Source organism: Limanda limanda, chromosome 2 (genome assembly GCF_963576545.1).
Source record: "Limanda limanda chromosome 2, fLimLim1.1, whole genome shotgun sequence".
NCBI lineage: Eukaryota > Metazoa > Chordata > Actinopteri > Pleuronectiformes > Pleuronectidae > Limanda > Limanda limanda.
In genome coordinates, this window is record NC_083637.1 from 9114165 (window position 1) to 9142022 (window position 27858).

Consider the following 27858-nt stretch of genomic DNA (forward strand, 5'->3'; position numbering starts at 1 on the left):
GCGCGCGTCCGGGACTCTGTGGCCACTCTGCTGTGATGTGGTGTGAGAAGGAGCCAAAGGGATTTACGTGCCTGCAAGTGTGAATTGTTAAGTCTCCAAAAAAACACGCAACAAGCTGGTGGAATTTCGCTGATGGAGAAATGACCGGCGGCCGCTTCCCTGCGCGTAAAGATGCACCGAGCGTTCAGCTGCTTCTGCTCGGAGAAGTCCTCTAAAACGTGAGTGATTTGGCGTGTGTTGGATGGGAAAAAACATGTAGCCGGGTGTGTGACTCATTAAAAGAAGAGGAATCAGTCATGAGGAGAGGAGGAATGGGTTTGGAGAGGAGCACAGGGTCGCTCCTCCGTGCGCTCGTCCTGTGGCTCCTTTACGCACGGACCCTCGGGCAGGTGTTCAACCTGACCCTCTCCGTCAAAGAGGGTCTGCCCACCAAGACCATCGTTGGGGATCTGGGAGCGGGTCTCACCAGGCCCAGCACCGGGTTCTTCATCTCGGAGAGCAGAGACTCGGACGTGTTCAGGGACCTGGAGATCGACGCGGACACCGGGATCATCTCCACGGCTGTGGTGCTGGACCGGGAGAGCAGGGACAGGTACGAGTTCGTCGCAGCCACCCTCACAGGCGAGATGATACAAGTGAAGATTGAGGTGAAGGATGTGAACGACCACTCGCCAGTGTTCCCCAAGGAGGAGGTCGACCTGCAGATATCCGAGTCGAGCCCCCGGGGGAGTCGGTTTCAACTTGAGGGGGCCACAGACGGGGATGAGGGTGAGTTTGGCACCCAGGGGTACAGGATCACAGAGAGCGAGATGGGGGAGTTGTTCCACCTGGATTATCGCAGCGGATCTGAGAAGCACACGAGCCTGGATCTCGTCCTGGACATTAAACTGGACCGAGAAACGCAGGACTTCTACTCCCTGAGCATCGAGGCCTTCGATGGAGGCGTCCCAGCCAGGACCGGGACCCTGCAGGTCAACATCCTCGTCCTGGATGAGAACGACAACCCACCCGTGTTCAACCAGACTGAATACCACGCCTCGGTGCGTGAGGACGCCGAGGTCACGTCTGCTGTTTGTCAAGTGCACGCCACCGACCTCGACCTGGCGGACAACGGCCGGATCACCTACGAGATCAACAGGCGTCAGAGTGACCCGAGCGAGGTGTTCTCCATCAACGAGACCACGGGGGTGGTTTACCTCAACAGGCCGCTGGACTTTGAGACCCAAGCTTTCCACGAGTTGATCGTCAGCGCCAGAGACAACGGCGCTCAGCCCGAGTCCAGCAGCACCTTCGTGGGTGTGAAAGTGGTCGACATCAACGACAACAGTCCCACCATCAGCATCCTGTTCCTCAGCGAGACCGGGGAGGCGCTGGTGTCGGAGGCCGCAGCCGTCGGGGACTACGTCGCCCGGATCTCAGTGTCAGACCCCGACCTGGAGGAGGAGGTCGGGGTCACCGTCACACTGGAGGGAGGGGACGGGAAGTTTGACCTGAAGCAGACAGACGATTTCCTCTACGCTCTGTGTGTCAATGCCGAGTTGGACAGGGAGGAACGTGACCTCTATGAGCTGAAGGTTCGAGCATCAGATCTTGGCAGTCCACCTCTGACCAGTGAGACGGTGTTTCTCCTGAAGGTGGCCGACACCAACGACTCCCCCCCGACTTTTGATAAGGACATGTTCGTCCTCAGCATCTCAGAGGACGCTCCGCCCGGCAGCTCCCTGCTCCAGATGCAGGCCCGAGATGCGGATGAAGGCCTCAACTCGGAGGTCAGATACTCCATCCTCAGGTCCAGCCAGGACAGTGTGGTCAGCATCCACCCGGAGTCGGGCCTGGTCACCACGGCTGCGGTGCTGGACAGGGAGACGCAGATGGAGGTGTGGTTCCTGGTGGCGGCAGTGGACGGAGGGGAGCCGGCTCTGTCGTCCACGGCAACAGTCACCGTGCTGGTGGAGGACGTCAACGACAACGAGCCGGTGTTCCAGCAGCAGCTGTACAACGTGTCCGTACCAGAGCACGCTGCCATCGGAAGCTGCTTCTTACAAGTAGGTTGTGTTTGAAGGATCAGCGCACACAGATTAGAAAACACATATTATCTCACAAAATCTATTTATCAGACATTTCAGCCATCATCACGATACATGTTTCAAAGATTAGTGTGGATTCAGTCTCATATTCTATGGCCTTAATTCTCCAAAAAATAACATATTAATATTTTCTAGAAGTTTGATGAAGTAACGTATCAGTTTTTATGGACAGATACATCTCATCCATCCAGGCAGTGAATCAGAGTATCCACTATAACAGATGTTCACAACCAGGTTGTCATAATCCCTCCAAGGCGTCATAACATATAAATCTGATGGGATGCAACACACACGTAGAACATATTCTGGACCTTGGGGCCCTACATTGAAACAAACTAAATTATCAGCCATTCTCTGGGCCGCTCTCTGCTCAGAGGCAGTTTGGCTGCTTTGCCTGCCCGGTGCCATGGGTCACATGTTTGAGAACTATTGGTCCACACAGTCCTTTGGATAGTTTTGCTTTTCGTCTTGTTACTGCTGTCAGTTAAATCAGTAAATCAACTGACCTGCTCATAGAATACATCGTGAATACTGAGGTGTGAAGTCTCTGCTGAGGACACTCAACATCTCGTACTGTCTCATTTCTGATGTCTCAAAAGACAAAAGTCGCCCTCAGTCTGTTTACACAAAAGCCAGCACTGTTCTAATGAATACAGACGCTCACACACACACACACACACTCACCCACACAAACACACACTCACACACACACACACACTCTCTCTCACACACACACACACACACACACACACACACACACTCACACACACACACACACACACACACACACTCTGTCCAGTTCAGCCCTGTGGCTGTGATATGACAGATGTGAAGCCTGGCACCACGCTCCTGCTGCCTGGTACAGACCGAAGCACATTACAAAAGAAGTTGTGTTTATCAGTGAGCTTATTGTCAACATAAGTGATGTATGGAATTTTATTTTAGGGCAAAATTAACTTAACTCTGCCAAGAAGGTTATGTTTTCACCTACTTGTTTGTTGGTTTATCTGTTGACAGGATTACATTTGGATTCAGATGCAGATTAAGGGGCAGAGGAATGTTTTTGTTTCACTTTCTTTAACCATGTAACATAGGACATTGTGCATTTTGGTTAGTTTTCAGAGAATATTGCACAAATCATGATTTGAAAAAAATCAGGCAACACATTGAGGTCTGTAAAAAGCAGGAGGCCTCCATTGCTGGAGGAAAATAATGATACTGAGCACTAGTATCCTTTTAGAGTGTAGGTTAGTGTGTATAGTGTAGGTTAGTGTAATATCCTCAATGTAGAATCACTACTTCACGTATATTAATGTAACTACAGCCATATATGACAAATATAATAGTTGACATAATAAATACTAGTTTAAAAGTAAAGATATTTTATTTTATCTGTGCAAATTCAAAGGGAGTAAATTAGTTTGATGAGAATCCACCAAATCCACCTTTTAGCTTTAAAGTAACATGAAAACCATCATTAATAAGTCACAGGATATGATCAGGATTACAAACAATACTCATAAACTCAGCTAATACTCTATGCTGACGACTCATGGCTGTTCAGACATGCATTAGATATGTATAAATAAGTAACGAGAACAGACTCCAGAGCGTCCCTGAGATCCTGTTAACTGAAAGTACTGTGAGTGTTGAGAGAGTTACACGTCTGATCGGACCTTGACCCTGAACTAACACTTCATAAAGGTGATATCATCTTTATGGCTGAAGGTTTGTCTCTTGTCACGGACGCACAGACACATGAAAGCAGCTCCGTCCGGTCAGAGGCTTGTTTCATGTTTTCAACCGTTAACGCTCACTCACCCTTTTATTATTTTATTATGTTGATCATGACTCAGCGTCTATCAAGGATAAAACACGCACTACTGTTAATGAAAGATTTACATCTACATTTAAAAGGGATAAACAACAAAAGCTTATTTCAATACAGTTCATGGTTCACTGGAAAAATACCAAAACCTAAGGATTTAATTTGAGATAATAGACGAATACACTTAGCGCCAGCATTTAAAAAATACATTAACTTTACTACATTGATTTGCCTGCAACTTAAATATGAATTATGATAAAGGGAAATAAAACATTTCTTCTTGGTTATTACGCTCCAAATGTTTGCATAATTTTACAACTAAAAACCTTCTACATCAGGAACAAAGATAAATGCACACGTTTTTTTCGTTATAATGAATATTTAAAGAAGTTTTTAAGTTTTTTTAAGTTTTCTTATTAGACGTCATCCATGTCAAAAGAGCTGTTTTGTCAACTTTATTTATACGGCCCCTTTTTGACACAAAGTTACAAGGTGCTTACAAAGTTTTTAACAGGACAGAGGCAAATAAAACAGAATTATAATCAAATAAGACCCCCAACAATAACTTATGATTTATAGTTTTTGTTGCGTAGAATCTTTAACTGTTGTTTTATTTGTGTCTTGTCTATCATCTCAGGTCGTGGCCACAGATGCAGACAGCCCTGACTTCGGCACCGTGCTCTACTCGTTGTCCGATGGTTTCGACAAACAGGACGAACACCCGCTCTTCCAAATCCAGCCTCAGACCGGAGAGCTGTGTGTGTCTCAGGATATCGATCGAGACACGGGACAGACGGTCCACGACATCCTGATCAAAGCTGAAGATCCAGTGAGGGTTTTTCCTGCGGCTTTTCACATTTTTTTTCTGGTTCTTGAATTTCCAAACTTCTTTTCTCACCTTTTTCCCGTTTGCAGGACGGCCTGAGTGCTCAAACCTACGTGCACATTGAGATAGAAGACCTGAACGACAACGCTCCGGTGTTTAACCCTGATGAGTACACCGTGAGCATCAGCAGCCACGCCCAGCCGGGCACAGACATCCTCACCGTCATCGCTACCGACCGAGACTCTGGCAGCTTTGGACAGGTCACCTACAACATCCTCCCTGGGGACGTGTCCAGTTTGTTTGCACTGGATAAACAATCAGGTAGGAGAGCACGAGAAGTTCAGGTACAGACATGAGATGTTCAGGTACAGACACGAGAAGTTCAGGTACAGACACGAGAAGTTCAGGTACAGACACGAGAAGTTCAGGTACAGACACGAGAAGTTCAGGTACAGACATGAGAAGTTCAGGTACAGACACGAGAGGTTCAGGTACAGACACGAGAGGTTCAGGTACAGACACGAGAGGTTCAGGTTCAGGCATGAGAGGTTCAAGAAAAGACATGAGACGTTCAAGTACAGGCATGAGAAGTTCAGGTACAGACACAAGAAGTTCAGGTACAGACACGAGAGGTTCAGCGACAGACACGAGAAGTTAAGGTACAGACATGAGAAGTTCAGGTACAGACACGAGAAGTTCAGATACAGACACGAATTGTTCAGGTACAGACACGAGAAGTTCAGGTACAGACACGACGGTTCAGGTTCAGACACGAGAAGTTCAGGTACAGACACGAGCGGTTCAGGTTCAGACACGAGAAGTTCAGGTGCAGACATGAGAGGTTCAGGTACATTCAGCTGTTTTCAGAGTTGCAGTATTAGATCCTCTCCCTCGTCTGTAAGTAACGTGTGTGACTGACGGCGTCTCGGTGCTCGGGGATAAACAGCTGCTCGCCCTGTGTAAGTCTCCATGATACGATTGTTAGTGTCACTGCTCAGCAGGAGCGCTGCAGAAAGCCCAAAGCTTTAGATCCCCATGAGGCCGAGTGTGAAATAAGATTAGAACTCAGACAGTGTCATATTAAATACAATAATATGTTGAGATCTATATTAGTAAAGTTAAGTCTAAATACTCAATCAGAAGTACTTTTGATTCAGAGCTTGTTTTAACATGAGAGTGTGAGGTTAATCTGTACGACATGTGTTTGTCACATTCTTGAGCTGACTGTCACAAACAGTTGACTGATGCATTTTACTGTTTGCAGCGATTTACCAGTTACTACAACTGTTATTTGGCCTGGAACAAGGTTCATTTAAAATCAGGCCTGGAAAACTGTTTTTCATGGTTAATAAAAAGAAAAAATGTAATATAAAAAAAATGCAAATACCTGTATATACATATTAATTGAATATTATGTGTTCTCTTTCTGTGCAGTGCAACAGTTTTTATTCTATTTAAAAAAAAAAAAAGATAATTAAAGTCATAATCTTAGTAACAGATGCATTAGAAAATAATCAGACAATTTTTTCCCCAAGTAATAAATAAACGGTTATGTCTTAGAAACTTATACTTAGTTTTTCACTCTTTCATTAGTGTATACAGTATTATAGTATTTAATATGATTTTTTGTATTGAGCTCTCTCACTTTATTGGAATTAACTAATTGCTCGTATTGCACTGCTGAGCTGACAAGTCCTCATTAGCCAACACTTTTCATCTTTTAAAATACATAGGACAGATAAAACTTGAAACTTGGTACAAAACTGAAAAAGAAGAAGCTGCAATGTCAATCTCAATGATTCTCTTTGACCCCGTAATGTTGAAGGAAAGATCACTGTATGCCTTGATGCTTAAAGCCTGATAAACAACTTGAATTTCCTGGACTGTCTCTGCAGGAATGCTCTTCCTGACCTCCACACTGACCCACCTCGGTGCCGCCAGCGTCAAACTCTCAATATCAGCGCAGGATGGGGGGGGTCTAACGTCGCTCAGATCTGCACAGGTCACCATCAACATCCTGCGCAGCGCTCAGGCTCCAGCTGTGTTCCAGAGGTCGCGCTACTCCTTCACTGTGCCGGAGGACGCCCCCCCGGGGACGTCTGTGGGGACGGTGGCGGCCACACACCTGGCAGGTGAGAGAGCGTTTCTGACCATGTTCCTATCTGCCCGTCTGGGAGGAGCTGAGTGTGATGTGGGGGCCGATGAGGAGATTGACAGACCGAGGGGGATGTGATGCACTATACAGTAAATAGGAAAGGATTTCAGACACAGCTGTAATCATGACATTCTAACACCATGTTTTTATATGGATCCTCTTATACAAAACACATGAAAACAATATGTGCATGAACATCTCCACTTACAAGAAATTATGTATAATGATGTTTGATTTGCAACCTCATGTAACCTTAAATAGAAGAAGTGGATATAAACCCAGAGCTGAATTAAAGCACCAGGACTGTGAGAGAGATAGTCTGGATTGAATTGAATGTGGTTTGTTGTTTTATGAGAGGAAGAAGAAAAGGAAACATTTCTGAATTCATGCTCAAAGTAAGTCAAACAGCTGGTTTATGTATATATGTATATGAGAAGGGTAAAGTTACCATCAATATATACTTATAACACAGAATTCTGCATGCACGCTGCTCAGAGTTAAGGTCTAATAGATGATTTCAAGAAACCGTGCATCAACACAGAAATGTTGTATTTATCCCGACAGATGATCGTGATTAAAAACAATGGAGCGATCTTTGTCATTGTTGAAATCTCCCTCCAGACGTGAAGAGGCAAAGGCTGCAGTTTAATCTTCAATCCTCTTTAGCCACAAGAGCAGATGACAGGTGATAAAGAGCCGGAGACAATATATTTTATCAGTAAGGTTACAGGTCAAAGATGAAGTCGTAAATGTGGGTATATGTGCGGTGAGGTATTTTATATCATTGTTCTTCTGAAGAGATCTGTTGGTATGTGAATTTTTAAATGTGTTTGTTTCATGGATGCAGTAATATTTTTTTAACAAAATGAGCAACATTTTAACTAAAAACTGGATTTTAAGTTCCTTTCTGCTGATTATTGAATTAAAACCTGAATCACACAGGCTCCTCTCTCATCTGATGGTTTCTCAGTTTTCTGGGACTATCCCTTCATAGTCCACTTGTTTTGTGCCACTCACCCCCATGAACTCCCTTCAGCAGCCAAACCACTCCCCTGAACGAGACAGTTATTTAAGGTTGTCTAATCAATTAACGGATTAACACTTCAACTTAAAGCAGCAGCACTGGAACCTGTTGGACTGGGGGGGGAAGCTGTGTTAAGCTCTCTGCTTGTCTCAGTTGTTACTGTGGAAGTGGCACAAACACTCGGAGGGATTAATGGGATATTCTAACCTACTGTAATTACTTAAAGTGTTATGCTGCCAGTTAAACTGTTTGTTTCTCCGACACGTGACTGTTGATTTATACCAACACACAAGTGTATGTAAATATTGTAGATGTTATGTGGATCTGAGGCGAGTAACAGATATTACACAAATCTTTGAGCTTGCTACTCTTTTCAACATGTTACTACTATATTAAGTACATTTTGGTTGGTTGGATGTGTCTTTTTGGTTTGTTGGTTGGGTTTTGTTGGTTAATTTGTTGATTGGTTATGTTTAGTTGGTTGGGTTTTGTTGGTTAATTTGTTGATTGGTTGGTTGCTTGTGTTGGTTGGTTTGTTGATTGGTTGTGGTTGGTTGGCTGATTGGTGGTTGGTTGGTTGGTTGGTTGGATGGTTTGTTGATTTGTTGATTTGTTGTGTTTGGTTGGTTGAAATGTGTATCTTTTATCTTTGCCTTCACAGATGCTGAGGAATCTGTGTCCTACCGAATCTCTTCAGGCGATCCTCTGAGTTTGTTCTCAGTTCATCCAAAGTCCGGCCTGATCAGCAGCACCGAGCTTCTGGACCATGAGTCGCAGCCGTACGCCCTGCTGGTTCTTCAGTCCTACACCAACACGTCTCCCGTGTACAGCACCACTCAGGTCAACATCACCATCGCTGACATCAATGACAACGCTCCTGTCTTCCCCAAACTCGGTGACTCCATTACTTTGTCCCAGAACACTCTCCCGGGAACAGTGTTGTTCATCGCTCATGCACATGACCTGGACAGTGGAGCCAACGGGAGGGTGCAGTACTACCTGAAGAGCAACAGGAATGGTTTATTTGTTGTCGACCCCGACCGCGGGACTGTGACGTTAAACCAGAGTTTACAGGTGGATCATCAGCAGAGGTACAGCCTGGAAATCGTGGCGAGAGATGAAGGAGAGTTTTCCCTGAGCTCCACTCTGACTCTCACCGTCAATGTGGACCGCTCGGCTGCTGAGGACAGCCTGGCCTTCGAGACGTTGGTCTACCAGGTGGAGATAGGCGAGGGATACCGGAAAGATTCCAGGGTCATCCAGGTGAGGGCGCACCGGACCCGGGGGGCTCACACGTCAAACTCCGGCCTCACCTACTCCTTGGAGGCAGAAGCTGGGTTCCCTCCAGCTCCATTTCGTGTTCATCCAAAGACGGGATGGTTGTATCTTTCCTTCAACTTGGACTACGAGACAGAATCCGAGTATCGTTTTCGTGTGACGGCCGTAGCCAATGACGCGTCGCTGGCAAACACCACGGTGACAGCCACGGTGATTGTGCTGGTGCTGGACATCAATGACAACGCTCCAGTGTTCAGCAGTGACGTCTACTTCTTCACTGTGTCTGAGGGGTCGTCACCTCAAGGCCTGGTGGGAACAGTGAAAGCCGTGGATAATGACTCTGGGAAAAATGCTCAGCTGTCCTACATCCTGCTCTCGGATGGGAAGTTCTTCCGCATCAACTCTAAAACAGGTAAAATGTTCGCATCTGGGACACGTTGGGGTCGTGTTGTGTTTCCTTGTTCGGCCTCAAGTCACTCTTTCTTTTCTGCACCCGTCCAGGTGAAATCATCAACTGGGTGGCACTGGACCGGGAGCAGCACAGTCAGCACAGCCTGAAGGTGATGGTTACAGACCAGGGTCACCCTCGACTCAACGCCACCGCCAGCGTTCAGATCCTGGTCACCGACGTCAATGACAACGCTCCGCAGTTTACACACCTGCCTACCAGCAGAGAGCTCAACTTGCAGGTAGGAACAAGGCCTTGTGGAGCCTCCTGTGCTTTGAGCAGATCCATCCATTCATTATCTATACCACTTATCCTTTTATAAAACAAAAAATTAAAAATCTTGATAACAGTAACAGCTGCAACTATTTTCATTTGAAATGAATCTTGCAAATTTCTCGCCTAACTGTTTTGAAATGGATTCTTTTATTTTATATCCTTGAATGTATATAGTATTTTATATGATTTTTTGTAGTGAGCTCTCTGTACTTTATTTGAATTGTCATCACTTCTCATCCAACACTTTTCATTTTTTTAAATAACTATGACAAATAAAACTTGAATCTTTAACTTGATACAAAACTGAAAAAGAAGAAGTCAAAGCTGCAACCAGCGTTTTTCCTAGTCTCACTAGAATCTCAATGATACTCTTTGACCCTTTGTAATGGTAAAGGAAAGATCACAATGTCCTGATGAAGCCACAACCCCAGACAGATTTAGGAGGAGACATATCTTAATTTAGTAAGAACTATACGGGCAATAAGAGTCAAAATACCAGAGCTTGTTATTTTCTGTAGTGTTTCTAATTCTTTCAAATCTGCAGTTTTATCATACAGAGTCATTTTTCAAAAAGTATGGCCACTTGAAAAATAGTGCGACAACCCTTACTTGACTTTTTCTCTCCCACGACATCAATTTAAATGCTAGATTACAATGTGTTTGTATTTGAATGACTCATTCTGAGCATTTATGACAGGATATCTTCATCAGATAAATGGGTTCCTGTGCGTTTCTGGTGCCACATTTCTAAGGTGTGAGTCTGTGGCGGTAATGATATGAAGAACTGGAAAATGCCCGATGATATAGAGTCATAAAAGACATCCGGCTCAAATCTACAGCTGTAAATGTTTGACTAGATTTTTATGATTGTGAACTCGTGTATTTTTGATCTCTACTAAATTCTTCTCTGCAGATTTGGGCCGATCTACCAACAGGATCCTTGGTGACAAACATGTTTGCCAAAGATTTAGACGCAGGAGAGAATGGAACCGTTTCCTTCTCATTGGTCACAGGTGAGTTCCTGAGTGATGTTTTATTTACGGTACAGGACACGTGTGTTTTGATGCCGTTTATCATTGAGTTCCTTCTGTTTTCAGCTGGTTCTGAGGCTGATGATCTCACACACTTTGAGATTGACAGTAAAAGTGGAGACATCAGCACCACAGAGCTTTTCAGCCACAACACACAACCGTTCTACACCATTAGAGTAACGGCCAGGGACAGTGGAGCCACGTCTCTGGAGGACACTGCTGTCATCCACGTACAGGTACAGTCTTTGATCCACTCCATACTGAGATCTATGATTTTAATTTAAAATGAAAGTCCTGCAACAATTATGATGCATTTAATATGAACTCTGTCTTATATATGAGTCTGGACTTGTTAAATTATGTTTTGATATTAGATTCATACCCCAGATCCCTTCTCTCTATTATTATTGTTGTTATTATTGAATTTTTTTTTGCCCAGAGATCCTTACAAAAATAATTAAAAACAATTATCTTTACTGCTAACAGCCAATATGTTTTATTGTGAATTGTATTTGATGAATTGCAGTTTTTTGGTCTTGATCTTTACTCTTCAAAGGAAAAAATAAAACTTGTCCAAATACTATATCTTGCAAACTCCCCAAACTTTCAACTTTAAACATCAAGAGCTTTGTCAGAGACATTTAAAAAATACACAGTAACACAATATTTGCACACAAACTGTAGAAACCTCAGCCTGTGACTTATAGTACTTATATTTCTATACATGGTTAATATGGCAGAGACATTTATTATCTTTGCATGAAGATTTTTGTATCATTTAACATTTTTGATTCAGAACTCGGTATGACACTGTTTGATGCGTATGTTCACAGAGGTTTACATTGTTTTATGAGTCATATGATTCACTTCATGGAATTCCTCTCCTGTGTTCCGCTCTGTGTGATACTGTGAAGGAGGGATTTTTTAATGTATGTGTTTCTCTTGCAGGTTCACGGGTTAGAGGCTCTGTTTGGACACGGCGATCACCAAATCATCCGGCGCTTCACGGTGAGAGAGGATGCAGAGCTGGCCACCATCGTCGGCTCGGCCAGTGTTTCAGACGAAGGGAAGTTCCACTATTCCATCTCCGAGGGGGACGGGAGCGTCCACTTCGGCATCGACGCCTCCTCTGGTTACATATACGTCAACCAGCCGCTGGACTACGAGTCGGCCATGCAGTACCTCCTCATGGTCCGAGCTGAAGACGTTGGATTGGCTCCTGGAGCAAACGTGTCCGTGCTGGTCAGCGTGATGGTGGAGGACGTGAACGACCACACCCCCTGGTTCCGGGACAAACTGGTGACGTTCGGGTTGAGGGAGGACGCCGCAGTCGGGTCACTGGCGTTTGCTTTCCACGCCAGAGACGCTGACGGGACCCTCCCTAACAGCGACCTCCGCTACACTCTGACCTTTGACCCTGGTTCCTCCTCACGCGTGCCCTTTAAGATCAACCCTCGCACAGGAAGCCTGACGGTGGCGGCACCTTTAGACAGAGAGACCACTCCCAGCTTTGCCTTCACCGTCACAGCCACCGACCAGGCAGAGAGCCGGGAGCAGCGTAGACAGACGTCAGTCACGGCTCAGATCTTCCTGCTGGACGCCAACGACAACAGACCAGTGTTTGTGTCTGTGGACACGGCTCCGGTGATGGAGGACGCAGAGGTGGGGAGTCTGCTGCATCACTTTGTGGCCATCGATGGAGATAAAGGGGAAAATGGACTCGTCTCCTACGCAATCACAGCTGGAAACACCAATGGATTCTTCGCACTAGAGGAGAAAACAGGTATTTTTTAGTTCAGTTAGATTGGTTTAGTAGTTATGATAAATTGTTCTGGTTGATGTATCTGTTTGTGTTGGTGAACAACTGTTAAATATCCTGAACACACTGCGAGTACAAATATAAACAAATTAACCCTTATAATAAGGTTTGTATATATGTGTTAATAGAAAACAATATATTGACATAGTATATAATAATATTGATATTCTTACTGGATCATATTGGTCCAACATTACTTTAATAATTCAATTTTTTTAATCTAAGCGTTTGCCCTGCAATGTCCAAGATGGTTTAAAGGTGAAATTAAAATCAGCATTAATATGTTTCATCTAGAACTGTCATATGATTTAGTTTACAGCTCAAAAAACATATTTAAATGTGCAGTATTTCTTTAAATATGACTTTTTTCTCTGTTAACATTAGGAAGTTGTTCTTTTTGACTTAGTTAACAACAATAATCAATATTAAAGTTTAAGTCCATCTTCTTCCGACTCCTCCAGGTCTGTTGTTCCTCTCGGCTCCTCTGGACTATGAGACCCAGCGCCTCCACCTCCTGACCGTCCGTGCCGTGGACCACGGCCTCCCACAGCTCTCCTCCACCCAGACCCTGAAGGTGGAGGTGGAGGACGTGAACGACCAGCCCCCCGTCTTCAGTCAGAGCGTCTACAATGCCAGTGTGGCGGAGAACAGAGACCCCGGAGAACCGGTGGTCAGGGTGTCGGCCACAGACAAGGACTCAGGTAACAGAAGAGTGGAATTCAATCAAGCCGCACAAATAGAAATCAGTCCCCTAAATATATTGATTAGGTGTTATTGGAAAAAGATGAAGTGTAGTTTGTATATTGTAGCATTCATCCTGTGGCAGTGTGTGTCCTGTGTCCCTAGATGGCAGCACCTGCACGTGTCTGTAAACCAATAGACTCACTGTACACATATAAAGTTATTTTTCTTTATTTTTTTTTTTCTGCAGCTCTTAAACGTTTTAAATCTTAAACCTGATTAAACTAAAACTTGGTTAATTCAATGTTAAAAAAGAGAAAATCACGTTTTCCTCAGTTAAAGCAGCAGCACAACATTCCCCTTCTAATAATGAGCTGAGCTGAGCAACCGGCCATGTTTGTGTTAAACTCCAGCGCTGCAGTGAATCAAGGTTATCATCTGTTTTGTTTCACTCCATTGGAAGTTTAATTCAAACCAAACATCTGCCCCTTTTACTCAGGAGCTCCATGTGTGTGTGTGTGTGTGTGTGTGTGTGTGTGTGTGTGTGTGTGTGTGTGTGTGTGTGTGTGTGTGTGTGTGTGTGTGTGTGTGTGTGTGTGTGTGTGTGTGTGCATGTGTGTGTGTGCATGTGTGTTTTTTCTACTCAAACTACTTTCACTGCACATCCCAGCAAATCTCATTCATCTGACCCCCAATCACATTCACAAATCTGCACATCAGGCCTGTTTCTTTTAACACGTTGTGCACCGGGCCTCTGATAAAAATCCCATTTCATCTCGTGGTGTTGACAGTACTTGACTCCTTCTAGAAGCCGTGGGGTTGCGATGCTGGAGGGTTGGATCCGTGCGGGAGGGGGGGGGGGTGGGGGGGTGGGAGGTGTCGACGTGAGCGAACATTCTTGGGGGTGAGAATTGTCCAAGAACAGCAAGCAGGCGGCTCCTCTGGGAGAATCGAAAAAGGTCCCGTCTCGTGGTGATTTCCATAATCCAAGCCATCTGTGCCAAGAGAGCGTCGTGTTTTCATCCGTCTCCTGGAATCGCCCGCTCTGCCACCGTTGCTATTTGATTATCATTCAACAGCACCCCCCCTTAAGATGACCATTGTTTGGTGCCTCTGTATCCAGTTTCCATGTGTTGGAGTCAGTCAGAGGAGATGTGCAATATCAGCGAGTGTGACAGCTAACCTCTGTCTTACACCGGGTTTCACTGAGTTGAGCAAATGTCCAAACGTTTAGACGGATTTCTGTGCTTTAAGAAGGATTGTTCGTTCTTTGGAGGTCAGAAGGAAACAGGCAATTTTCATTTTACTACCACAGCAGACCTTTGTAAGACGCAGTACCGCTACAGTACTGCAGTTACACACAAGACTTTGTTGATCAGCTTATTACCATCAGGGAGGTTGTGTTTTCACCCCTCTCTGTTTGTGTGTTTGTCGGCACGTTTAAACAGATTTCCACAAAACTTGGTGAAAAGATGAAACATGAGCCAAGAAAGAAGCCTTTCAATTAAATAAATCATGGGAGTGGATCCAGGATTTCTTGTTTCCCTCTCTTTAACATTGACATGCATATGATTGATGGATACTCAACACATTATATTTCTAATTGTACCTTCAAAGTTATTTCAAAAATTCTTTGGGCACAAAAGCTCTTGGCATATGTCAGTGTTCACTCAACGTACGTTTTATTAAACTTATTAAAACACTTAAACATGACATGAAACACAACAAAATATTAGTTTAGTCACCTTACTTTTTCCTTAACCTCCAGAAAGAGGTTCTTTAAAATGAAATGCACTGATAAAAACACTCAAATATAGTCAAACCCGCTGAAAAGAGCAAACTCTGGAGTGAATACCTCCGCCAAGGCCCAACACTCCTCCTAAATGCATTCAAGCTGCACATCATCATCATCATCATCATCATCATCATCATCATCATCATCATCATCATCATCATCATCATCATCATCATCATCATCATCATCATCATCATCATCATCATCATCATCATCATCATCATCATCATCATCATCATCATCATCATCATCATCATCATCATTTGCAATCATCATGTGCAATTTTAAAGAAAGTGAAAAATAATTCCTGCATCCCGTCTTTGTGAGGATTCACACCTGAAGATTCCTTCAGCAGTTTTGTTTAAATCCAGCTGACAAACAAACCAACGCACAAAACATTTATGCAACAAGACACTTCCAGGATTCATGGAAACACTCAACACTTTCTTCCTTTTTTCTGAACCAAAGAATAAGAGTTTTCAAATGGTCTCATATCCATGACTACCGTATCTGTTCATTCTCCAGTTAAAGAAGCTCATATTGTTGTTGTGCAGCAGCAGATAAACTAAACTTAACTCAACTTCACCTCCATTGTAACTTTTTCTTTCCATTGGTGGATGTGTGGCTTGAAGTCGAGGAGCGTTAGAGGAGCATGAGAGCACCGGGGCTCAGATACAGGTCAGCTCTGTCAGCTTCCAGAGGTGACACATTACGGTGTGGGATTTCTACCTCGTGGTTCTGTTTTCAATTTGACCATCAGATAAGGTTCAAGGTCAGAAACATGAACCCGGCTGATGAGGTGCTAAACTGAACCTCTGGACCGGAGCTAATGTAAAGAAAAGAAAAACACTCTTTATTGGTTCTGATTAAAAACATGCAAACATCAGGTGAAACTTGTTTTGTTCAGGAAACCCCTCGTATGGAATCCTTCCTCATGAACGTCGTATATTGTATCATGTATAATTTATTAAGGTTTTCTGGAATCAGCCAGAATTTCTCATGCACTTTATTGCACATTTACAACATAATACAAACAGCTGTTCTGCTTTAAAAGCTACTGTCATATCTATTTTATGTTTATGTGGCACTGTTATAGAAGGGAGTGTATGGGAGCATTGGCTTATAACCTGTTTGAAGCTGATGTGGTGAATTTGCTTTATGATGAGTCGATTTTTCTGAAAACCAACTGTTCGATTCTGTTATGAAAGTCTGTAATCATCTAAGCTGTGGCTTCATCATATCAAATACATAGATGACAGTCACATATCATAATGGTTCCTTAAGTTTCTAAATAGTTTTTTTCACTTCTCCTTGTGTTCTTTAAGTTCAGGTTTTTGTTGTGTCACGAGTTTTAATTCGAGCTTCTGTGTCCGTCCCTCAGAGGAGAACGCCGTGGTGTGGTACAGTCTGTTGCCGGGTCCCGGCTACGAGCTCTTCGGCATCAACCCTTACACCGGCCTCATCACCACCACCTCCTACCTGGACAGGGAGCAGCAGCAGCACTACACTCTCAGGGGTGAGACACATGAACAAACACACACTGTTCTTCAAACACACTCACAATTCATTTAGATCAAATTGAAGGACCGACCTGACGTCCCTCTTTCTCACTACAGTTGCACAATGAACCAAACATACTAAACTATTTTCTCTCTTCTCATGTGTTTCCCATATTTTTGATTTATTTGTGGCCACCACCACAATATCAAGATTTACAGCCGCATATTGATTTATTTATATTTAAAAAATGAAAAGCACGTAAGCAGATTGATTCGCTCATGTCCTCCTGGCTCCACTCTCCACTCCTTACTTCTTCTCACACACACTCTCATTGACAAAGTCTGTGCAGTCAGACTTGCTAAAAACAATATCATTCAGTCTTTGCAAACAGATATGACGCACGTGTGGATGTAGGTTGGGTTTGAGGCAGGATGCTCCCTGCACAGCTCGTCAGCGTATCACAGGGTCGACACGTAGAAACTAACAACCACTCAAACATCATCACAACTCAAACCAACAGGCGAGTTAGAGTCTCCGATTAACGTCACCTGCACGTGTCTGGACTGTGGGAGGAAGCCGGAGTATAGACACAGGGGGGGAGAACATGCAAACTCCACAGAGAAAGGCCCTGGTCGTACATCAGGTTCGAACCCAGAACCTTCTAGCTGTGAGGCGACAGCGATAACCAATAAAAACATTGAATATAAAATTTAAAAAGCAGCTAAAACGAAGCAAAGTTGTCGTCTTCAGTCTCCATTAAAGGGACTCTTACCTTTGTTGCATTTGAGAATTACAGCACATTCAAATCATCCCGCCTTCCTCCAATGCCCCACCCCCTCGTTCCCATCCGCGGTGTTTTTTTGAAGAAACTTTATTTACAAGCAGACTTTCAACCTACTGCCTCCGCGCACGCACGTGAGTTTTTGTTTACCAAAGCAATGGATTCGGATTCAGAAGCACCGGTAAGTTATATACATTGATGACGCGGGCCCGAATGCGCCACAAGAAGCAGACGGAAAACCTGCATGTCCATGCAGCAAACAGACAGGTCTGTCGGCCAATAAGGTCCTTCGGTCCGAAGAATTTTATTGGTTGAAGTTTTCACTAAATATTATGAGAGTGAAATAATTGTTTGTTTTTACTCCTGGTGGGTCTGTCTTGCATTTTAGAGTGTCATTACCTTATTAATACCAATTTAACCTTATCCAAAAAAAGTGTAAAAATGCAACAAAGGTAAGAGTCCCTTTAAACAGACCTGCTGTGTTTCTGATTCTCTTGTTGAGCTTCACAGCCAAACTAATATCTGCCTCCTGCTACTCAGCAGATTTACGCTGTGGAAACAGTCGAGTTTCAGCCGGGTGGTGCTCCGTGTGTCTAACCTCCACCGACTGCACCGCTGCACCGAGTGTTTGCTTTCACTCTCTCGTGGGCATTCTCAGTAATTACATTCGAGCCACTCAGCCGTGTGTAGTGATGAACTGCTTTCAGATGTTTTTTATCATAATGTTTTTACAGTCCGCAGTGTGATGATCAATTCAATTTAATTAGAAGATGAAATAACAGGAGAAGACTGGACAAGTTCAAGTTGTGCCAGAATCACACAGGGCTTACTGGGAAACACAGAAATATGTGGGGACGATTTTCTCTGGCGGCAGATGAATTTGGAAAGAAATAAAAAGGAGAGTTCTTTTCAGTATTAAAGCTGTCGCAGGATATGTCATGTTGACCCTTCATTTAAATCTTTACAGCTATGAAAAGTCTAATCTGAATATAATAATGAGTTGTTTTGAGCCCACTGAACATAACTATATAATTAAGTGTTGCTCTTGGTTTTATTTCATACAGTTTATTACCAGTGGATATATTTATATATTTCTGAACGTTGCTAACATGCTAATCTAAGATGGTGAATATGGTTAACAAAGCACCAAAATGCAGTTGGACTAAGGGAGTTCAGAGGTCAAAGGTCACAGTGACCTTACAGCAGAACAAAAGGAATAGAAAACTGATTTCTCGTGACAATTAAAACGACCCCAATGTTTCCCTGCGGTGTTATGCTGGACGACACTGAGTGTGCTTGTGAATTCTTCTCCTCAGTTCAAGCTCGTGACAGCAGCACGCGGCCTCTGACCGGCACGGCCACAGTGACGTGCTCGGTGCTGGACGACAACGACAACCCTCCGGAGTTCATGCACTCGTCCTTCCAGATCAGCCTGCCAGAGAACCTGCCGCCTGGGATCGTCCACACTGCTCAGGCCTCCGATCCGGACAACGGAGAAAATGGAACGATACACTACTCCATACAAGGCAAGAAACACAGGTTATTGTTCTTTGAGTTGTAATTTTGCACAAGCATCGTCAAAGGGGAAAGAAACAAACTTATTTTAGCTGTGATAAACCAGATTTATCCTTTAATTTCTCTCAACTGTTTCAATATCAATCTGTCTGTTACTTACTTACCTACTTATAGCATTTTGTTGTTTTGCTTTATTTTTGAAGAAATGGTACTTTCTTGATTCTTGTTGTTCTTGGTTTGTACCCTCTGGGTTGAATGCACTTATTGTAAGTCGCTTTGGATAAAAGCGTCAGCTAAATGAAATGTAATGTAATGTAATGTCTGTGATTCTATTCAGGTGACGACTACAGAGGTCGCTTCACCATCAACAGTCACACGGGCGTCGTCAGCACCACGCAGCTCCTGGACCGTGAGGAAAAGCAGAACTACACACTCAACATACAGGCCCGGGACTACGGCCCCACCCCTCTCAGCTCCTCCACCCAACTCCAGCTGCTGCTGCTGGACCAGAACGACAACATCCCCTCGTTCAGGAGCAAGAGTTACCACGCCTCCGTCAGCGAGGGCCTACCGGTCGGAGCTGAGGTCCTGCGAGTCGCCGCCGTCGACCCTGACGAGGGTTCCAACGGGGACATCACCTACTCTCTGACAGACGACAGCAGCCAGGGGGCGTTCTCTGTGGACGCCGGCACGGGAGTGATCCGCATCACCAGGGCTCTGGACCGAGAGAGCAGGGCTCAGTTCACCTTCAGAGCCGTGGCCACGGACGGCTGCACCCAGGGGCCTCTGAGCTCCATGGCGTCTGTGACCATTCAGGTGGAGGACGTCAACGACAACATGCCGGTGTGTGACCAGAATCCCATCAATGCCTGGGTCTCCATGAGGACTCTCCCGAACCAGATAGTCACCACGGTAACGGCAAGAGACGAAGACCAGGGTGAGAACGGGACGATACACTTCATCTTGTCCGATGAAGAAAACCTGTTCGACATCAACGCTGAGTCGGGGGAGATTTCCCTGCGGAGGCGAGTGAGAGCAGGTTTCTCGGGGAGGAAGCTGCAGGTTGAGGTTTCCGACCGAGGACGACCCGCTCTCACCTCCACCTGCTTGGTCTTCATCCACCTGAAGGGAGAACATGAAGGACTGCAGTTCACCAACAAGGTGTACAACAGCACTACCAAGGAGAACAGTAGAGCCGGTAGGTTTTTAAGTACCTTGATTCTTTCCGTTTCCACTCGGTACCTTTAAAAACCTCATCAACTTCTCCACTCTCTCTTCATCAAGGCACCTGGATTGCCAAAGTGGAGGCCAGCGACCAAACCAACAGCAGACAGAGGATCACCTACACCATCTTCAGTGGCAACGAGAACCACGTCTTTTCCATTAACCGTCACACAGGTGAGAAACATGGGAAATGTTTGTCCTCAGTTTGCAGTGTGATGACGAGTTGATTAAATTCTTCTTGTGTTTTTGAAAGAATGTCCTGCTTTTACTTTTCGAGTTATGCTAATATATGGAAACTCTCATTAACTCCAGAGTTTCCAGAGAATAACTTGATTTCAAGTCATTGTTTATTTCAAACTAACAAAAACATTTGTAACGTTTCCATCTCTCTCTGCAAAAATGTCCTTTTAACTTATCAGTTTGATCTGGATGTTTGTTTACAATAATTCCTTAAGTATTATGATTGGTGCCTTCGTGATTTTATTATTTTAAAACGTTTTTTGGACGCTTGTTTTAGTGGACACAGACATTTTGATACAAACTGTTCTCCCAATCGGGGCAGAATTTCAGGGTTATCACAACATCCTCAACCTTCTGTCAACACATTTTTATGGATGAAAAGTTATGGAATGTATTTAAATATTAATGATGTAATTTGGAATATACTAAAACGAAACTAGAATTGCCTCCAATGGTCCGCTTATGAAAAAGATATGCACAAGCTCAAAAATATTAGTCCCGTAAACTTTCATAAACTAGCTCTGATCAAGATCTACTCCAGGTTCTTCCCCGACTTGGTTCGACTGCATCCTTCCAGGAAGTCTTGTGAAAATCGCTTCAGCAGTTGTTGAACAAACGCTAATCAAATCATAACGTGCTTGACCGAGTCATAACAATGTGCTGTATTTCAAAATAAACTTCCCACTTGGCCCTGACCCGCTCTGACTGTTGTTCTCTGGGGTTTCCCTCTCGCCCTCCCCCCCGGTGCAGGGGAGATCCGGCTGCAGAAAGACAACTCTCTGGACTTCGAGGCGAGCCCAGAGATCCAGCTGGTGGTGCTGGCTGACAACGGGCTGCAGATGGCTCACTGCAGGGTCTCCGTCACGCTGCTGGACATCAACGACAACGCCCCTCTGTTTGAACACAGCAGCTACAGGACCGCTGTGTGGGAGGGGCAGGTGCACAACACCTACATCATGCAGGTATAACCTGCGTATATGAGCCACCTTCATCAGAAACATCCAGGATGTTGCTCTGATTTGATATTCGGTCCCATTCACACTATATTCCCATTGGACAGGTGTTTGCCTCTGATGCTGACAGTGGAGAGAACGGGCAGATTGAATACTCCATCGTGTCCGGTAACCATAACGACGCCTTCATCTTGGACTCGGTGCGAGGGATCCTTGCTACCAATGTTGTTCTGGACCGCGAGATCACTCCGTCATACAAGTACGCTGAAATCACACATTAATCAGTATGAGGTGATCTTTCATGTGTGACATTTCAGGAATGAGATCTATCAGTTTAGTAAAGGTTTTATTTACTAAGCAGAGTCAGAATCCCACCTGTTTTCTTTAGTTGGTCGGTCAAATGAGATTTTAAAAAATGTCTAATGAGTATTTTAAGCCAAATAAAAACATGGGCGCAGTAGTTGGTGAATGATTATGAAAATGTTGTTTTATTATGTTTAGTTTATATTATGGGGCGCAATGTGTTTCCCTTGACCAGTTTACAAACCGTAAGAAGATCACAAATCGTAATAGCATAATGTTTTAAGAATCAGAAAAATATTTAAGTATCAAAAAGCTCTCACAAGCAACTATAATGTGTAGTTATTTGGCCTGAAATGTTAATATGTCTAAATATGCAAATATAATTGTTCTGATCTTGCAAATCCTAAGTTTCAGTTTCATAATGACTCTGCACACTCAGACTGAAAGTAAAATCAAACTTATCAAATGTTCTCCTGCGTCATTTCCTTAAAGAAAGAAAAGTACTGTAATTGGTATGATAAATAATATGGCTGTGTATAAATTAAGTTTATAAATCAGTACACTATCAGTGCAATCAGTTGTTTACTCCCTCTGTCTCGCAGGCTGGTTCTGCAGGCAGCAGACAGGGGGACCCCTCCACTCAGCAGCACCACCACCATCAGGGTCCAAGTGGTGGACGTCAACGACAACAGCCCGGCCATTCCCCCCATGGAGCCTGTGCTTATAGCCGAGAGTAAGAGCAAACCTCACAGCCCTTCACCCTCAATGGTTTTAATGATACATGTTTATTATTTACGATGCTCCTGCTCCTCTATTGACATTTTCTGTTCCTTTCTAGATCTGCCGGCAGGTTACATGGTCACCCAGGTAACGGCGAACGACGTGGACCTGAGCTCAACGATCACCTACAGCTTCACAGACAACCTCAGCACCAGCAGCCCCTTTGCTATCGACCGCTACACGGGCGTCATCACTCTGACTCGAGCGCTGGACCATGAGGAACGGACAGAGTACACGCTGACCGTTTGGGCGTCCGACACCATCCACCAGACCACAGGGGAGGTCACAGTTCAAGTGCTTGACGTCAATGACAATCCTCCAGTCTTCACTCAGGTCTCCTACAAGGTACAGAGGGTTTATTCACCAATAAAAAGTAAAGGACACCGACTGGTCGGAGGCTCCAAGCCACGTATAAAATGATATTATATGATAAAATGAAACATGAAGCAGCTTTCTGACAAGGGATGATGTATTCTGGTTTCATGTGTTGTAGTTAATGTTAAATGAATTACTTGTTAATTCTATATTAAGTTGGTTAATACGAATAACCTTTGGATTACCAGATTGTCCTTTAATGAAAGGTTAATGTCAATTATCTTTCTGCATTTTTAAACCGTTTCAAGAACTTTGATGGTTTATTAGATGACGAAAGCTGTGAACCTTTATTGAAGTTTATTAGAAAGTGACATATTTATTAAAGAGGTATGTTGTCTCTCTGTTAAATTGGTGAACTCAAGATCATTTTGGAAGAATACGGTGAAAAACAAGCAGCAGAGGCTGAGATACCTTGACTTTTAGTCACTAGTTTGGGTCAATCTCAGTTGCTGTTATTGAACAAATTGTTTTCCCTCTTAAATGCCCCAGGTTTCAGTTTTTTTCCAAACCCCACAACCCAAGATTACCCGGATGACATCATCACGATTATTTTCTCAGACTCTGGAAAACTCCAGAGACACTTATGACAAGCAATCTGATAATTAGTTAATGAGTTAATTGATTAATGGATTTCATTCCCGTATTTTGCAGTTCTCTTCCTGAGGATAAGTGAGCAACAGTCCATTAATCTTTATGATAAATTTGATTTAAGACGGGTTAAGCTAGAGGAGGTTATATACCAGACAACATTTTCTTAAAACCAGAAACCCTAAGGACACTGACATTTTTCCGGATTCATCTGCAGATGTGACCAATCTCTTCTTTCTTCCTTCAAGGTGGAGCTGTCGGAGTTGGTCTCCACAGACACGTTAGTGGCGTCGGTGTCGGCCACTGACAGAGACTCTGGACTCAATGGGGAGATCACCTACCGACTGCTTTCCTCTCCTCTACAGGGCTTCTACATCCAGCCAGACAATGGTAAGAATGTCTAAGCTGCCGGAAGTTAAATCCTCCAAAAGCGCTGATGTGAAGTTTCCTGACTCAGGATTGTCTGCTGGTCTGATTTGCATATTTATCTGTCTTATTCTCTCTATCTAAGCCAGTTTTTTAGCAAAGTTAAGGTGTCCTGGGCCAAACAAATGGGCAGTGAGAAAGTATTTTCATTGTTATGAGCAGCTCTGCATACACAGTGCAGTATCTGAGTTAACCGGGAATTCTCCCTCTGCCGGTAGCAGTGTATGTCTCCGTTGTTTATATTTTTTAAATCTAGGATAAAGTGCTTCAAATGAGTCATGCCTGTCCCATTATCTGGCTTTGAAATTATCTGGCTTTCCCCAAAGCAAAGACAGAAGACAAGTCCTACAGAGCTGATCCCAAACAAGCAATCCTCAGCACCGGCCAGTCTTTTGCACTCATGAGAGATTTCTAGACCTCTACCACGTTTGAGCCTCAAGGTTTACTATCTGAGATATGTACTGTTTTGCGGTGAGGAGCACTAACGGACAGTGGAATCTGTATCCATGTGGACCGATGCTCTCTTTGTACCATCCAGAAATGCAGAACCTTTCAGTTTTTCCGTGTTTCACAAATAACAAACATTGCTGCTGCTTTAGAACAAAGCCTCAGAGTGAATAACATCGTCCTGGAGAAAAGTTCAAGTGGCAATAATCAAGTGGAAAAATAAATTGGATGGACAAATACTTCATATTCATCCAAGAAGGAATTTTTTCTCTTATTGGCTCCACATGGAATTCATTTGATTGTACTCAGGAAATGCTGTTGTGTTGTTGCGTCAAATGAAAGCTGCAATTTTGATTCAATCATTAATATTTCTTCATAAAAGCAGATGTGTTTTTTGAAGTCGTTCTGGAGAGGAAAAAAAATCTGTATATTTCTTGAACCATAGCTTCCGATGAGTTTGAGACATTTACATTGTTCTTTCTTAGTCTCTTTTCCCACGGAAGCAGAAACTAATATCAGGTTAAAGGGGTTTTATATTTTACTAATTGATCATAGAGGTATCACGTTACAAAGTTATTAAAGCAAACTTGTATTTTCACATCAAGCTGACAGAGCATTAGCGTTAAGCTGTGTTTCTGGGTTATTCCACCAAACCCTATGAGAACAAGCGACGCTGCTAAATGCTCTAAGTGGTAACTACGTTTTTGCAAAACCTGAAACAGTGATTTTCCAAATTGCCATTCTCACACATGGCCCACACTGCACAACAAGAACATAAAGTCAACCGGTTCTTCACTACTAACAACATTACTCAGTCATTGGATCCATTTCTCATATAAAATATGATCAGTGAAACTAAAGATATTTACATTTGTGTCTTCCAGGTTCGGTTTTCACCAACAGGCCCCTAAAGGCCATAACTCACAGCAACCTGATCCACCTTCTGGTCGAGGCAAGCGATGGAGGCGACCCCATCCGCTCCACTGTCACCTCCATAGACGTACTGATTCTGGATACCAACGACCATGCACCACTGTTCCACCAGGACATCTATACCCTCACTGTCCCAGAGGACACCCACACAGACACCACCCTCCTGACGCTGTCTGCAGACGACCAGGACTGGAGCCCCGAGAATACCCACATGGACTATACCATCATCAGGGGAAATGAGGAGAAGAGATTCTGCCTGGAAGTCAAAATGATTCAAGTGGAAAATCAGATGAAGAATTTGGGAAAACTTGTTCTGTGTAACCCGTTAGACCGTGAGACCACCGAGAGCTACGCACTGACCGTCAGTGTCTCTGACCGAGGACATCCTCCACTGAACAGCTCTGCCGTTATCATGGTGACCGTGACGGACTGCAATGACAATGCGCCTGTCTTCTCAAACATCGAGTACCACGCACATGTGAGTGAAAACAGCCAAGTCGGTACGAGGCTGGTGCAGGTCACTGCTCAAGATCTTGACCTGGGAACCAACGGCCTGTTGCGGTATGACATTATCTCTGGGAACAGCAAAGGTCACCTCAAGCTTGACCCTCATTCTGGCCTTTTAGTCGTCAACCACTCCCTTGACTATGAGGAGGACTCAAAATACACCCTCACTGTTAGAGCGTCTGACGGCGGTGACTCATCTGAAGAACACAACATTGCTTTTACGGTCGTCTTCATCACAGTGCTGGATGAAAATGACAACACTCCATACTTTGTGTTCCCTACCATTAACTGCTCTGTGTTGGAGAACTTGCCGGCATTTACCCACGCCTGTTCGGTCCTCGCCGTTGACAATGACCTGGGGCACTATGGCCAGCTCACCTACTCAATAACGTCTACTTGCTTCATGGACTATGGCAGCGGCAGCCCCGACAGGAAGGAGGCCTTTGCCATTGACCCCCTCACGGGCAATATTCTCACCAGACAGACCTTTGACTTTGAGCGCGAGAGTGAGTACTGCTTTATAGTGGAGGCCAGGGACAAAGGCGACAAAGCGGCGACGGTGAGAGTGCAGGTGACCATCAGCGGAGTGGATGAGTTCAGTCCCGTCTTCACCCAGAAGCAGTACCACTTCCTACTGGCCGAAAATGTCCAGCACGGAGAGACGGTGGGTTACGTGATGGCGATGGACCACGATGGCGGGGTGGATGGGATGGTGCAGTACTCCCTGGTGAACTCCTCGCCATTTTTCTCAATGAACAAAACAATTGGTGCAATCTTTGTGTCAGGTCCTGTGTTTCGCAGAAGAGGCCAAGCCGGTGAGGACATGGTGGAGCTGGTGGTATCTGCAGGTAGTCCCAGACTGGGCTCCAAGTCCACCACCTGCTTGGTGTTTGTCAACATCTCCAGCTCAGCAGAGGCACTGACCGGGGTTCCCCTGGATGCACACATGCTCAGTCTGAGTGTGTCTTTAATCACTTTCCTCCTCGTTCTTCTCATTTTTGTGGCCCTGGTTCTTCGGTACAAGCTTAAAGAAACTGCAATCAAGAAGGCTGCTTCCATTGCCTCAAACTTGAACCAATGCACAGGCTCATTCAGCAGATCCAGCAGCCAAAGTATAATCTCTCTTCAGGAGATTAAACGGCCCAGTATTGTGGTGACGAAGAGCGACGTATCAAGCCCATACAATCAGTCTGAGTCCAGCGGTCGGGGGTCAGCAGAAGGTGAGACGGCCGAAGACCAGGAGATCAAATGGATTAATGACTACCCCTGTCGTAAAAGGGATGCATCTGTGAAATGCATGAAGATCCCAGACTCTGCCTTACCTGGAGATAATATGTCCTGCCACTCGATCGAAGTAGGGCCAGAGCATATTTTATCAATGAATAAAAGTTTTGTCTCAGGATTAGCCAGCACAGAAAGCCTCCACCACTTCAGAGAAGAGGGAGGGGGTGAGGGACTGCTGCCTGCAATCCTTAGGGTGAGGGACATGGAGGAGAACATGGGGACCAGAGGATACGCTGCCCTGTCTGAAGCCAATGACTTAGCAGATTCTTACTCTTCACTGCTGGGCCTAGAGGAGCAGATGCAGGGCAGCTACACCTGGGACTACCTACTGGACTGGGAACCAAACTACCAGACACTGGCGTCCGTCTTCAGCGATATCAGTATGCTCCCTGATGAGGAGCTTCAGGGTGGTCGAGAGGAGTTTGCAGAGGAATCCAGCTGTCTCATGTACCCACCACCTTTATTAACCGGGGTGGCTCAGCCTGGCATCAGGACTGTACCTACACGAAAGCTGGGCCGTGTGCCAACCCTGAGCAGGAGGGCCTCCTGCCGCAGATATGCATATTCCCCCTTAGCCAGGAACACTGGACTTACACCTTCAGCCATGACACCGACTTTCTCTCCATCACTGTCATCTCTCACCATGAGGACCCCCAGTGCCTCACCAGTTGTCTCTGACACTGGGGTGGGGGGGATCAGACTTGATTCAGGGCCCCATACTGCAAGCCTATTGGAGGCAGAGATACAGGTGTAG

At 44.6% G+C, this 27858-nt stretch overlaps 1 protein-coding gene across 1 annotated transcript; it reads left to right on the forward strand.

Moving 5' to 3' along the window:
* Positions 1-296: 296 nt before the first annotated feature.
* dchs2 (dachsous cadherin-related 2) lies at positions 297-27858 on the forward strand. Its single transcript, XM_061083385.1, has 20 exons — positions 297-2045; positions 4553-4744; positions 4831-5062; positions 6637-6873; positions 8582-9610; positions 9700-9887; positions 10836-10935; positions 11020-11189; positions 11902-12736; positions 13234-13473; positions 16630-16764; positions 18846-19055; positions 19382-20242; positions 20329-20442; positions 21259-21470; positions 21569-21720; positions 22367-22497; positions 22603-22889; positions 23756-23897; positions 25265-27858. The coding sequence occupies exons 1-20, from the start codon at positions 297-299 to the stop codon at positions 27856-27858; spliced, it is 9810 nt and encodes a 3269-aa protein (XP_060939368.1).